Raw genomic sequence first — 15,205 nt, forward strand, 5'->3', positions numbered from 1 at the left:
TGTATAAAGTCAAACAGCCAGAAAGTATCTGAGATCAGATTTGAACCCAGAACCTATTATCTCTAGGCCTGGCACTCAATCCACCAAGCCACCTACCTGCCCCATCTAAGTCAGTTTTGAGAACACAAATATCATGAATCAATTCATCATGATGGCACGGTTTAAGGTTACAGTTCATCAAGAAATTTGTGATATTATAAACTATAAGAATTCAATCTATTGGGGGAAGCTGGGTGGCTCAGTGAATTGAGAGCCAGGCCTAGAGACGGGAGGTCCTGGGTTCAAATCAGGCCTCAGACACTTCCCAGCTGTGTGACCCTAAGCAAGTCACTTGACCCCCATTGCCTAGCCCTTACCACTCTCCTGCCTTGGAATCACAGAAGGTAAGGGTTTTAAAAAAAGAATTCAATCTATTAATATCAACAAAATCTGTAGCTAGAATAATATCTATATGTCTTATATTTTATAGCTACATTATTATTATTCCATATGAATTATGACTAATGTAGTTTAGAACCTGAAAGCCAGTTTATAAGACAAAGACACAGTTAAGTTACATTAAGGCACTTTAAAAATTCCTTCAAATATTTTCTGTATTGAACAATTTATTTTAATAATGTACTCATCCTCTTCCCCTCCGTTGTTGTTTTGATAGGGAAATAAGAGTTGGTGCAGGAAACAATCATTAATGGTTACCTAATCTAACATCTTCATTTTATTTATAAGGAAACTAAGAACATGAATGGGTAATTGACTTGACTGACTCAAACTCATGTCCTGAGACTACAAATTCAATGCTCTTGGCACTTTATCATGACAACTAAACCAATAGTTTTTATTGCTGACTCTATTCTTAGGTCATAACCATCCTGTACATGCTTCTTATCTTTTACCTGATACTTTATTCTCTTTGTTCCTCAGCTTGGCACATATAATCCCTCCTCCACTCCATGCTTTTCTTTATAAATTAGATTCAAGAAACTCAAGGAAAATTATTTTTCCCAGCCCTTGTAAATTGCCTGGCCAAAAACCTATCATTCTTATACTTTAAACTGTATTTCAAATTCCATTCTCAAAAAATCATATTCTTAACAAGTTTTCTAATTCATAAATCTGCTTTTATTTTCTGCAGTTCCTATCTTCATTTGTCATTGGGGATTAAAAAAATAAAGCCAACCACACTAACAACCCTAAATTTGGGGGGTGCTTACATTGGATTTCACAGTTCCTAACATTCTTGAAAAAGATGATTAATTGGAAAGACAAAAATACACCTTTTGCCTCACTGAATTCTACTGTAAAATTGCCCTTTTCAGGCCTCTCTACCATGATATTCATGAGATATGAATTTAAAGTACTATTTAGTTTTTTTACTAAAATATTCCTTGGGTGCCTCATGACGGCATGGTGACAACCCTGGGTTCTCCAAGAAAGTAGGCAGATTCTACTAAGCTGGAAAGGCTTCCGGTATAGACTTAGCAATGGATTGTTATGCCTTCTTTCTAAGAACTATGCTGATAGCATATTCTAAAACAGTCATCAATTTGGCCAAAGACTGAAGAGATTGATTATCATACCATTCTGATCCCAGAGTAGAAGGAACAGAAAGTTTTCCAGTAGCTACTGACATAAACTATACCATCATCGGAAAAGAAATTTAATTACATCCACTTCACATTATGCAATGCAAAGCTCTTTCTTGAGAACAAAGAGCCAGTTCTGTAGATAACAGAATTGACAAGTACACAAATTGAACTGATTATGCTTCATCTTTAAGCTATATGAAATGATATGAGTTACAAAATAATCCTCTCCCTCCATGTAACACAAACACATGAATGATCATCTCTAATAGTTCTTGGGAAAATGAAGTTAAATAGGTTTTTATCTATTCTTCTGTTTTAGAACCATAATCATGCAGTTCACAATATTAAATCATTATAATAACATATTTGGAGTATTAAAAACGGATGGGCTGAATTGAAGATATGGCTAAAAATCAATTTACCTCATTTCTTTTTCATAAGGCTTAATGAATGGAGAACCTCGCATAGTCTGTGATTTAACAATATGGTCATCCAATAACATCTGAATTTCATCCACTGCTGACACAATAAATGTCCCACTTTCTCTGTAAGGCAGAATGGAAAATTCCATTGCATCCCATTCACTAATCATCTTCTCCATGTTCTTTTCAAGTGAATGTTCTTTACTAGCTGCTTCACTAATAACTTCAAATTTGTCCAAATATGGTTCAAGATCCAGTTCTATAAATGAAGAAACAGTTGCGTCTTCTGATGGTTTTAGGACATAGCCAACAACATCAGACATCGCTTCCCAATGTCGGGCCCGCAAACCAGGATTGCAAATCACCTGAACCAGGGGAACGTGCTCCTTGAAATCTTCAACTTTTGCTTTTACTTTTTTGGTAATTGCTAACGCATTTGGAGAATCATTAAAGCTTTTTTCTAATTTATATAGTGCTCTCCAGTAGTTCCCTACATCTGCTTCTACTTGGTCAGGATTCACCTTGTTATATGGTCCCTCTGTCCAAACTCTAAATTTGTTGCTAAATTCTACAGCCATTTCATAGAGACGAAGATAAGGGTTCAAAGTATCTTGGATTTTTTTACGCTGTGGGTAATTAGAGGGTGGCCAGCCAAATGCCTCTTCTTCTGCATTAAACTGCTCAATCTGAAAAGATAAACATGAGATATTTCCTAAAAATTAAATACCCCATGTACTAAAATTCTTATAACAGATAATATTTTCAAGATCATTCTTAAAAATAAAACAAGTTCTTTTCTAAGTATATTAGCCCCCTAACTTTTTTGTTCCTATTGGCATTAAAATAAATTAGGTTAAAGAATTTAAAAATAGCAACCATAAAGTCTAGAACTAATAGTAATAGTAGGCAGTATCTAATTAACATGAAGAAATTTAGGCAGTATCTAATTAACATGAAGAAATTTAAGAACAATAAATACTAAGTCATACTTGAATTTTGAAAATTAACAAATAAAAGATGGGGTGGGGAAGCTACACAGCAGTTCATTTAAAACACATCTGAGGTTTTAGTGGTCTACAAACTCAAAATGAGTCAAGAACATATCATAAAGTGGCATCTAGGAAATCTAAAAAAAGTCTCATGTTACACTGAAAAGCATAGTTTCCAAGAATAAGAAAGAAGGTGATACTTTGCCTTAATTGGTCCAAATCTATTCAGATATGGATGCAATTTTTTAGGAAAGACTAGGGAATGTCTAGTAGGGAATAACAAGGATTAAGAAAGTCTGAAAGTACATGCCATATGAGAATTAAATGAAGGAAATCTGCATGATTGGTGGGAAGAAGAAAAGACTAGGCAAGAGGGATATGAGAGCTATCTTTTAAGTACTGGAAAGGGTGACAAAAGGGAATTGTTAGACTTGCTCTATTTAGCCCCAAAAGGCAAAGCTAGAAGCAAAAGGTAGAAATTATAAAGGAAGATTTTTAGGTCTAATTATAGTAAAACTTCATAACAATTGAGCTATTTATTATTTGTTTATTTTAAACCCTTACCTTCCATCTTAGAATCAATACTGGGTATTAGTTCTAAGGCAGAAGAGTGGTAAGGACTAGGCAATGGGGTTAAGTGATTTGCCCAGGGTCATACAGCTGGGAAGTGTCTGAGGCTAGATTTGAACCCAGATCCTCTCATCTCTGGGCCTGACTCTCAATCCACTGAGTGACCCAGCTACCCCCAACAATTGAGCTATTTAAATGAAATGGATGCTACAGGAAGTAAGGCATTCCCTTCTCAATGGAAGTTTACAAACAAAGATTAGAGTTTTATATATATATGGGGGGGGGCGATTTTTGTTAAGGTATGGATTGGACTAGGTGGAGAAGTAGTTCCCTTCTAACTTTGAAATTCCCTGAATTAATTGTCCAAACATTAAAACATTCATACCATAAAGTTGCTTTTCCTATGTAAATTCAATGTCTCAACAATATACAAATTATACCTTTTCTGCTGCCAAATCCAATTTTGCATTCAATGCTTGAGCTTTTTTGAGATATCGGTTAATATCTTGAATATCTCCAAATGTGTAAAATTCTTCTACTTGCTTGGCGTAACTCTCGAGTTCCTCAACAAATCGTTCACATCGTAACTAGTTTTTAAAAAAAAAAAGTCTCTTTACTTTTTTAATGGGGTAGAAACCTATGTATCTATGCATATTGAGATCTTTGCAAAGTATAACTCTTATCTTTCAAAAACCCTGGCAAAATCCTGAGACAGATCAGATGAAAGGGAATTGAACCTAAAGCAAAACTTTAGAAATTGGGGTCAAAAATGAGTCCAGTAAAATCATCTATTTATCAATTATCATTTATTTATATTTCACTAATTCAGAATTTATTACTCCATTAAGGGTTACAGTAAGGTTATATACATATTAACTATGTAAAAAAGATGTAATGTAGTAATGTAGCCATAGAACTGTTTAGCCTCCTAAAGGAAAGCCCTTTTTTTCAGGCTATTGTAAAACCACATTGTGTTTAAGCTGATATAATAATAAAAATGTTCTTATCTATTTGCTAAAGTTCTTCAAGATTCTCTCCTACCCTATCCCTCTAAATGTATTAACTAAATTAAATTTATTAAGCTAAATTTCTTTATATTTGTATATTCTATGCCTCACAATTAATATTGTCATAATGACCTCTCTTTCAATTTAAAGAAATATTCACAAAATTTCAGTGCTATATTCTGAAACAAAAGATTTCATTTCTGTCATAGTTCTTGCCTTCCTTAAATTTCTTTACAGAGGAAATGCAAAAGGTGAAGATAATGTCAATATTCTGGCTTCAAATTCTGCTTTGAAATTTTAAATATCAAGATCCAAGGGAAAAAAGAAAATTTAAAGAAAAATGAGAGAAGCTTGCAGTATTCATTGATGAAAATATTTGGAATTAAAAGTCAGGAAAAATATATTTTAATAAAATATTTTACAATTAAATCTGGTGATTAAGGGAGGATTTTCTATTTTCTTGAATTCTAGTATATCATTTTGTTATTGTTCTTGCATTTTCATTTTTGATAACTTTGTATGTTTTCCTGCACAGTAGCATTGATATATAAGCAGAAAAGTGTAAAAAAAGAAAGAGGAAAAAACCCTAAGCGACTCTAGAATACCATATCTAATACTATATATATATATATATATATATATATATCTTTCTGTAGGGTTAACAATTATAGCTTTATAAGTCTATGATGCCAAGAAACCTTACATAACTATTGGGTATCTTATTCTTATGCTATTCACTAATTACGGGCTACACAGTTCTTAGGTTACAAAAAATGATTTATGAATTGTGAAATGTAGAAGTTGGATAATCGTTGAATAGATAATAATTGAAAACAGAAATGTTCATCCATACTGCAAATTGCCATCATTAATACAGCCTATCAATTAACAGTGTTTTGAGAGATAATTTAATCTAAGGATTTCTCCCAAATCACTTGAAGAAATGATGGTTGACTATGTTTTATCCACTTCTCTCTTCATTCACTAAACAAAACAATTCACCTGGTGTATTATATTTTACCAGACTCTTAGATGTGGAATGAAAGCTTAATATCAAAGGAGTCAAAACATGGTACTTGCCCTTTAAGTTTACATTATAAAAATTTCTCTTAATAATAAACTATTTTTTTTTATTTGAAAAGCAAACCTTAAGTCCATCTTGGTATTGTTCTGTTTTATCTTGCACTATTTTTCTGTGTTCTTCAAAAATCTCTCCCATTCTCCCATACCATTGAAAAACATTATTATTTAGTCGAATATCCGCTGGAGAGAAGTTGGTACACTCTATTAGAAAAGAAAGGCAGTTTTTGGAGTCCACCAATCTTTGTGCCATTTCAACCATGTCTACTGTCTCCACTTTCTTTATGTAAGCCTTAAGAGGAAAAAAATACAAGTTGTATTTTAATGGTAATTATTTTCATTGCTTAATGAAAAGTTGCTTACAGAATTATCTCTTGAAACAAACAAAAACCCAACTAATCAAAACTAATCAGTGAAATTAATCAACATATCAACAGACAACCTGATTGTCCACCTCTAGCATGCTCACTCTCTGTAAACAAGGGAGAAAGTTCTATTTTTTAACTTGTTCTTTGAGGCCAAATTTGGTCATTATAATTACAAAACAGGTGTTACATTTTTAATTTTTTTTCTCATTTTATTCACACCTTTTCTTTTATATCACTGTCAGTCAAGTAATTCAACAAGCATTTATTAAGCATTATTAACTAGCTGTGCTAGATTCTAGGGCTACAAAGATAAAAATTAAACATTTACTGACCTCAAGAATTTTATATTTACTTCTAAATACATTTCATCCATATCCCATCAAACCATTTCTATTAACAATTATTTTATAGGAAGTACTTCAGCAAAACTACCCAATGCCCTGACCATACCTGATGGCATATGTAATATTTCATATCCATAGTCCCCCACCTCTACAATAAAGGAAGTTAGCAAAAATAGCTAGCATTTATCTAATGCTTTAAGGCTTATAGTCCTTTATAGATGTAATCTCATTTGACCCTCACAATAATCTTCTGAGTCGTATTATTATCCTCATTTTATAGATAAACAAACAGGGTGAAAGAAGGCCAAAGACTTGCCTGTGCTCACACAGCTATTAAATGTCCAGGGAATGATTTAAACCCAAGCAATTCCAACTCCAAGTCCAGCATTTTATGTGCAACACCACCTGATCTGATAATTTAAATGATTCTGTCTAGAACTATTAAATGATATATTTTCATTCCATTTAGTAAAACTAAAAAGTACAGATATAAAAATCTAAATAAGTGGGTAAAATAAATCCCTTGAATAGATTTACAAAAAATTCCCACCAATTTAAGACACAACTATTCTTTCTCTTACTCATATAAACAATTGAAAATGAAATTCAGCTAAATAATCAGTAGTCAGTAAGTCTGACTGTTGCTTCCTTCTTATTTATTAAAGTAAATTATTTTTCACTAAATTTCTTAAAAAACTGACAAATAGTTTTGAATATATAATAACATAATTTATTAGACCTAGAAAAAAAATTTTAAATATGGCATATTGATGTTTGCTAGTTCTTACAAAGGTTGCTCATAGCAACCCACATAAAAGAACTAAAAGCTGCTCACCCAGTTGTTATTGAAGATATTTTCAGTAAATGAGTATATTTCTAAGAGTTTGGGTTGCTTAATGTCACTCTTCCACACTAGAATCTATTTTCCCAAAGGAAGATAGATCCAAAGTTGTGGTTTTTAAGATACTTCATTCAAGAGCCATATATGTAAGTCACTATTAATTACCAAAGCCACAAGATGGTGGAGTAGAAGGAAATAGTATAATCAAGCCCTCTCCCAAAACCACCCATCTAGAAAAGGCAAAAGATTGAGTCCTGCTTAGGGAATCCAAGAAAATGACAGCACCATTTTTTCTGGCCCTGGTCAACATAGGGAGATAGAGATCTTCCATGGGGAAAGGAAACTAAATAAAGTCAGTCCATGGCTGGACAAGATGAGGTCCCAGACACACAGATCAGGTCTCTGGCACTTTTCAGAGGACAAAAAGGGTGCCAACTGGCTAAGTCACAGATCAAGGCAGACTAGGGAGAGGACCTAGATCTAGGGGTGCCAGTCCAGAGTGGTTCTGGCCCATAGATTGTATCTGACCAAGGAACAAGAATGCAAGCAAATCTTCTTAACTTCCCTATTAATATCTAGGATACCCCCATCTTCCCAAACTCAAAACTTAGATGTCATCCCCAACTTTTCACTCTTTCATCTCCCATATCCAATTAGTTTTCACATCCTTTTGTTTTTAATTTCTCAACATCTCTCACACGTGTCACCATCTCTGACACTGAAAGCACTCTGGTACGGTCCCTCATCACCTCACACTTTCTGATTGCTCTCTCTGCTTCAAGTTTTTCCCAACTCCATTCCATTCTCCATCCAGTTAACAAACTGATCACCCCAAAGCACAGGCCTGGGCATTTCATCCCTCACACTATCCCCATTTGGCTTTTCAAGCCCTTCCTACTTTTCCACTTTTTTTCACCTTACTTCTCTCTATATCTTCTGTGATCTAGTGACACTGGCCTCCTTGCTGCATGTTAAATGTGATATGCCTTCTTCCTACTCCAGGCTTTTTTACTGGCTGTCCCATGCCTAGAATTCTCTCCCTCCTCAACTCTGCTTTCCGAAGCACTAGTTTAAATTCTACTTTCTATAACAAGCCTTTCTCAATACTACTTAAGTTTAGTGCCTTTCCTTGGATTATCTTCAGTTTATCCTGTTTACATCTTATTTGTACATTATGGTTTACGTGTTGTCTCCCTCATTAGATTATGAACTCCTTTACAAAATTTTGCCTTTTTATACTTGGCACTTGGCACAGCACTTAGCCTAGCATCCAAAAGGCACCTAATATATGCTTGTTAACAAAAGATTTAAATCCTTATTTCATATTTTTCTTTATCATTTATTTTTGTTCAAAGTTATTAAGTTTATAATAAAACAATTTCTAAAAAGAAAGATACAAGGTGAGTATAAGTTTATTCCATATATTATCAAGGATGATCCATGTGCTATAAGTTGTATAAATAATATATATTACTGAAGGTAAGTAGAGACAGAGACAGGGATGGAAAATAGAGCTGGGATTTCATGGACATAGGGAATTCCTGGGGGAGGAAGACATAGGTTGGCACTGAGAAATTAAGTCACTTTTCTAGCATCACACAGAATGCTGTGTATCAGGTAGGTTTTGAACTCTGGTCTCCTGATTTTCAAGCTGACTATCCAATATGACACTTGAAAAAGGGGACTTTGTCACGACAAGAAGATGAAAGACAGCTAAAGCTGTCTACTGGGACTGAGGGTCCAAGAGAACAAGATAAAGAGCTCCAGCATGTGGTACAGATCTTCTATGAAAACTTTGTAGGCAAATATAGACAAGAGTCACACAGCATACAAAGTCATAATGCAAGTATGTATTGCATTGATGGAAGAAGTACCCACGATGACAAGTTACATATGTTATAAAATTCTTGATAAACAAAAGCAATCATTGTATAAAAGCTAAATGCAGCATTACTAATAGACTAGACTTTGCCTTAAAATAATTTTTCATTTGCTGAAATATAAAAATGTATAGTATATATACCTTTAATTCCATTAGTTGTGCTGTATTTGGAGGTGTACTAAGAGCCTTTTCTGCTATCATTTCAAATTCCTCACATAATCTGAAATTTAAGAAACAAATCAATCTTAAAACATTCATCTATTAAAACCATATTCAAAAACAAAATATCATGATTAATATTTAAATACAAACGCTAAGCCTTAAAAATAAAAACACAGTCATTTCTCAATTTCCAATAATTATGATGTCTTATCTTCTGAATAAGTGGTAAGTGCCAAGGAAAGACACTGAATTAGGTGAAGTGTCAATCAGGTGACAGCCATAGAAGAGTCATCTGGATAAAACTGACATAAACCCCCAGACTAATCAAGTATCCAGGTAGAAGATTAAAAAAAAATTTGCACTTTTTTGTATGGTGCCTAGAAAATGGTATATAGCCTCAAATAGGCTTTTGCCACTACACAGCAATCTTTCTCTACTTTTATCGATTTTGACTAAGAATTTTTTTTATTTAAAATTTTTTCCTCTGATCACATGATTCCTGTTTTCTCCTTCCCCTCATCCCTCCCCCCCTCCCAGAGTTGACATGCAATTCCACTGGGTTATACATATACATTATCACTCAAACCCATTTCCACATTATTCATTTTTTTAAAAACCCTTACCTTCTGTCTTGGAGTCAATACTGTGGATTGGCTCCAAGGCAGAAGAGTGGTAAGGGCTAGGCAATGGGGATCAAGTGACTTGCCCAGGGTCACACAGCTGGGAAGGGTCTGAGGTCAGATTTGAACCTAGGATCTCCCATCTCTTGGCCTGACTCTCAATCCACTGAGTCACCCAGCTGCACCCTATTCATTTTTTTAAAAGAGCAATCCTTTACGACCAAGCCCCTAAATCACATACCCCTATAAACAAGTAATAAATCATATGTTTTCTCATGTATTTCTACCCCCATAGTTCTTTCTCTGGATGTGCATAGTGTTCTTTCTCAAAAGTCCTTCGGGATTGTCCTGGATCATTGCATTGCTGCTGGTAGCAAAGTCAATCACATTTGATCATCTCACAATGTTTCAGTTACTGTGTACAATGTACTCCTGGTTCTGCTTATTGCATTACACATCAGTTCACACAGGTCTGAAAGTGATCTTAATACTGACTTTGGACCCCATAGATCAGGTCTGTACTGGTCAAAACCTAGATAGGTTAGAAGAGACCCTATGATAGAATTGGAGGAATCCAATGATAGAGTTGGAGGAATCCATGTATCTATCATCTATCCCCCAACATCTCTGTATGGAGGTGTCTAGAGGGCCTGGGCCTGTACGCTTTGGAGTAGTTGAGAAAAGAAATGGTGTCTACACCATAAAGAATCCAGGGGAACAACTTGCCCCAAGTAGATTGTAGGAAATGATCTTTAAGGTCTTTTCTAACCCTAAAATTTTAGGAACCTTAATTAGGGACAACACATCAGTCATCCAATTAAGCAGCAAATTGGCCAAATGGACTCAGTAAAAGATTCAGTCTCTACCTTTAGGGAGCTCACAGTATAGCTGCAGACACAATACATGCAGACATCATAATAACAGGCAATACATGATCAGTTCCCAATACATGGTATGGAAAGCATGAGTCCCAGGAATTGGGCCAAGAAAGATGGGGAGGATTTGGCCACAGGGAAAACATCTCCAGAAAGGGAGATGTCATCAGAGAAGTTCCAGAAGTAGGAAGGAGCTGACTAGTGTTTCACTTGAAATCAGGAAGACAGTTTAAATTCTGCCTGGGACACTTAATAGTAATATGGCCCTGGACAGATCACTTAAGCTCTCTGTTCCTCAGCTTCTTTATCTGTAAAATGGGGATAATAATGGCACCTACTTCTCAGGATTGCTAGTTGTGAGGATCAAATGCAATATAGAAAGTGCTTTGAAAACCGCAAAGTGCTATATAAACGCTAGCTATCATCATCATCACTGAGGGGACAGTAAAAGAACCAGTGTGAATGGAGCATAAGTTTCATAAACGGGAAGAGGGGGAGATGAGTTGGAAGCATGGTAAGGTGCCAAGTTATAGAAGACCTTGGGAAGTTTGCACTTTGTCTTATAAGTGACTGGGAACCATTGAAGACTCTTGAGTGGGTGGCAGTGGTATGGGGAGGAAAGAATGAAGGAAATAGAATTTGGGGAAGATGAGTTTGGAGGCATAGATTGGATGAGTCAGAGAGGCAAAGAGAGCACTTGGGTGGCTACTACAATAGCCCAAGTATGAGGTGATAAGGACATGGACCACCACCCAAGGAAGTCACTCCAATAAGCAGTGTCCAAGGTCTCCTGCCATGGAAGGATACTGGGGAGGGAAGGTGAATGCCTAGACACCATTGTCACAGAGTCAGCCACCTACATATGCTAAATCCCAAAGGCTGATCCCATTGTCAATCTTATACACTTAATCTTTTGCTCCTGTTGCTCTGGGTCCTAGCAGACAGAGTCCGGGAGCACACCAGGGTTGTACAGTGGGGAGAGTTCCCTTGGGCAGACAAAGGGAATAAAGGGGCACCACTGTGGAAAGGATCAGGGGTCCTATGATTCCCTTGAGAGTGATAGGGTGGCTAACCACACTGCCTTTCTCTTCAGATCCTGGGAACATTCCTGACTCAGAAACATACATGCCAAGGGGTTCCTAGGAGGCATACCAAACCCTGAAGTGATCTGTCTGTGCAGCTAGCTTTACATACATTGCAGAAGCCAAGTGACAAAGACGAGAAGTGCACCCTGGGAGACCTATAAAGTCTTCTTTTGTTTTACCCTCTAGTTCTATTAGATGGTCATTAAAAGACCCATGCCACACTGGTTTGGGCTGAGCTAAGCTATTTAGCTTTCTCTCCTACCATTACATTCAGACTCATGGCTTCTCAATCAAACGTCAGTGATCCGCAAGGCTCATGCTTTCTCTTCCTCTGCTCCCCACTCAGATGTCAAGACCAGGGATTCACTGAGTCAGATACAAAGTTTGAGGGAGAAAGGAACCCATTCCAAGAAAGCTGAACACGTGGAGGTTGCTTTGTGTGGATTGTGCCATAGACTGGGAGTAGGAGAGACGGTAAATGTCAAGGAATCATAGAAGGAGAGAATGTTAGACCCCAAAAGAACCTAAGAAACCATTCAGTTCAGTCCACTCATTTTACAGATGAGGAAATTGAGTCTCAGAGAAGGAAAGTGGTTTGTTCAAGATCACATAGCTAAAGAGTGGCAGAACTAGGTCTCTTTGACATTTCCTTAAGTAATGATAGGTGGGAATAGGGAGTGGGGGTTAGACTCCAAAGCAGATTAAGTTCTACTCGAGGCTTTGGATTCCCCAGGTGATGAACCAAACTGAAGGTGTTTCCAAAGATTATAACACATTGTTGTTGGTAGTGATTGGTGGGATGCTCTGATGTTAAAAGAGATGTGTTCATTTAAGGACTTTGCACAACTCAAATGCCTCTGTATCAAGAAAAGAAAGGAAGCTTTGTTTAATAGAAATAGTATTGGCTTAGCAAGACCTTGGGTTTTTATCCTAGGCCTTTCATCAATAAGCTGTGTAACTTCTACAAAGTCACTTTCCTTTTCAAAGACCCATCTGTAAAACAAATAAGTTGGACTAGATAGGTCTTTCAAGTTCTAATATCATGAAACTTCTCTAGCAATCAAATTAAGATAAGTCTCTCCTATATTCCCGAGAGTCTTTCCCATGACCCTCTTGATTCCAAGGAAATAAACATTATTAGGCAAAATAGGCATAGAAGAATATGTTGACACACAGAAGCAGAATGGCATTGAAGTTGCAGACTCGGGTCCAGAAGGCTTGGTTGAAACGAGTTGGCTTCTTTCCAACTTTGTCTCCCATATCATCTGCCAGAACCTTACTCTTGGAAAGGGCCCACCATGTTAAATTCTTGATTTTTTGACGATTCTCTTGAGTTCTGTGTTTGGGCATCAAATTTTCTGTTCAGGTTTGGTCTTTTCTTTATGAATTCTTGGAAGTCTATTTTATTAAATGACCATACATTCCCCTGTAAGAATATAATCAGTTTTGCTGGATAGTTGATTCTTGATTGTAGACCTAGTCCCCTTGCTTTCTGGAATATCATATTCTATGCCTTTTGGTCCTTCAGTGTAGATGCAGCCAGATCCTGTGTTATGCTCAATGTAGTTCCATGGTATCTGAATGACTTATTTTTAGTAGCTTGTAATATTTTTTCCTTGGTCTGGTAGTTCTTTAATTTGGCTATAACATTCCTGGGTGTTGTCAGTTGGGGATTAAGTACAGGAGGTGATCTGTGGATTCTTTCAATCTCTACTTTCCCCTCTTGCTCGAGAATGTTTGGGCAGTTTTCTTGGATAATTTCTTGTAGAATGATGTCCAGACTTTTGCTTTTGTCATGGTCTTCGGTAAACCAATGATTCTTAAATTGCCTCTCCTAGACCTGTTTTCTAAATCTTCTGTTTTGTGGATGAGGTGTTTCATATTTTCCTCAATTTTTCCATTCTTTTGTTTTTGTTTTATAGTTTCCTTCTGCCTTGTGAAGTCATTTTCTTCTAATTGTTGTATTCTAGTTTTTAAAGACTGAATTTCATCCCTGGCTTTTTGGTCATTCTTATCCTTCTGGTCTGATTTCCTTTGGAGGTCATCTTTCATTTTCTTTGCCTCATCTTTCATCTCATTTGCCTCATTTTCAAGTATAAATTTTGGCTTTCAAGACACTATTTTCTCATTTTAGTTCAAGTGCCCTCTGTTTCTAGATGACTTATCTTTCTTTTTAAGTTCTTTTTCCCAGTTGTCTTCAGCCTTTCCTAATCGTGTTTTGAATTGTATTTTGAGTTCTTCCAAAGTTTGTGTCCAATTCACTGGGGTTTCTATGTTTTTGTTTGGTGTTCCTAGATCTCCCTCTGTTACATTTGCTCTTTGTTCATTGCCTGGATAGAAGCTGTCGATTGCAATTTCTTTTTTCTTTTTCTGTTGTTTGTTCATATTTTCCCCTTCTTTCCCCCCTGTAGTTGCTTATAGTCTTGCTCCTCTCATTATGTGTTGGATATGTGGGTTTGGGTTTTTCTGTCCTAAAGGAACTTCTTCTCTGCTCTGCTGATTGGTCAGGTTGAGTCCTGATGTCAGATCTTCCCCAGCTGTCAGCAGAAGCTGAAAAGGATCTGGGCTTCCAAACTTAATTATGGTGTTCTGTAACAGTTGCAGCCTTCACTCTTGGAACTTGATCAAGGCTCTTCTATCAATTTTAACTTAATTAAAACATCAACTGTTTTATTTATTTATTATTTAACTTAATTAAACAGCAAATGTTTCAAAGCCTTGCTTTTCTCTTCTCTTTTAAAACTTCTGACTCCTCCAGTGTACACACTAATAGTGGCCCATCCTCTTATTCATGACTCATATGATTACTGTTCCTTAGAGCTACTTATTCCAATTTGCTAAACTTCTCAGCAACATCGACCATCTGATAACAACAGAGAAGGTAAACTTATTCTTCACAAAGGCCAGTCTCTCTAATTCAGGGGTTCATAAGATTTTATTTTTTTTAAACCCTTGCCTTCAATCTTGGAATCCATACTGTATATTTGTTCTAAGACAGAAGAGTGGTAAGCATGCATTAGGCAATGGGGGTTGCCCAAGGTCACACAGCCGGGAAGTGTCTGAGGCCAGATTTGAACCTAGGACCTCCCATATCTGAGCCTGGATCTCAATCCACTGAGCTACCCAGCTGCCCCCTGTTCATAAGATTTGTATATGTGTGTCATTGACCTCTTGACAAACATACAAATCCAATAACTTTTCCATAATATTTAGCATATCTAGAATAATGTTTTAAAATGTATAAAGTAAGATTCAAAGGATTTAAAAATAATCCAATTATATTGAAATATAATTGTAAAAGTATTTTCTAAATTCAATAATCCAAGTCTAAGACCTCAACTCTAGCTAGTCAATGCTTTTCCTCAGTCATTGTC

General features: G+C 36.1%; 1 protein-coding gene across 1 annotated transcript in view; it reads right to left on the reverse strand.

Moving 5' to 3' along the window:
- Nucleotides 1–15,205, reverse strand: part of DNAH7 (dynein axonemal heavy chain 7) — a 303,845-nt gene that overhangs the window by 224,084 nt on the left and 64,556 nt on the right. The window contains exons 14-17 of the mRNA XM_007494538.3: nucleotides 9,231–9,309; nucleotides 5,722–5,946; nucleotides 4,008–4,154; nucleotides 2,009–2,694 (exon numbers count right to left, since the gene is read on the reverse strand). Of these exons, the coding sequence (XP_007494600.1) occupies nucleotides 2,009–2,694; nucleotides 4,008–4,154; nucleotides 5,722–5,946; nucleotides 9,231–9,309 (1,137 nt within the window). The remainder of the gene's footprint in view (nucleotides 1–2,008; nucleotides 2,695–4,007; nucleotides 4,155–5,721; nucleotides 5,947–9,230; nucleotides 9,310–15,205) is intronic.

The sequence above is a fragment of the Monodelphis domestica genome, chromosome 4 (genome assembly GCF_027887165.1).
Source record: "Monodelphis domestica isolate mMonDom1 chromosome 4, mMonDom1.pri, whole genome shotgun sequence".
Classification (NCBI taxonomy): Eukaryota; Metazoa; Chordata; class Mammalia; order Didelphimorphia; family Didelphidae; genus Monodelphis; species Monodelphis domestica.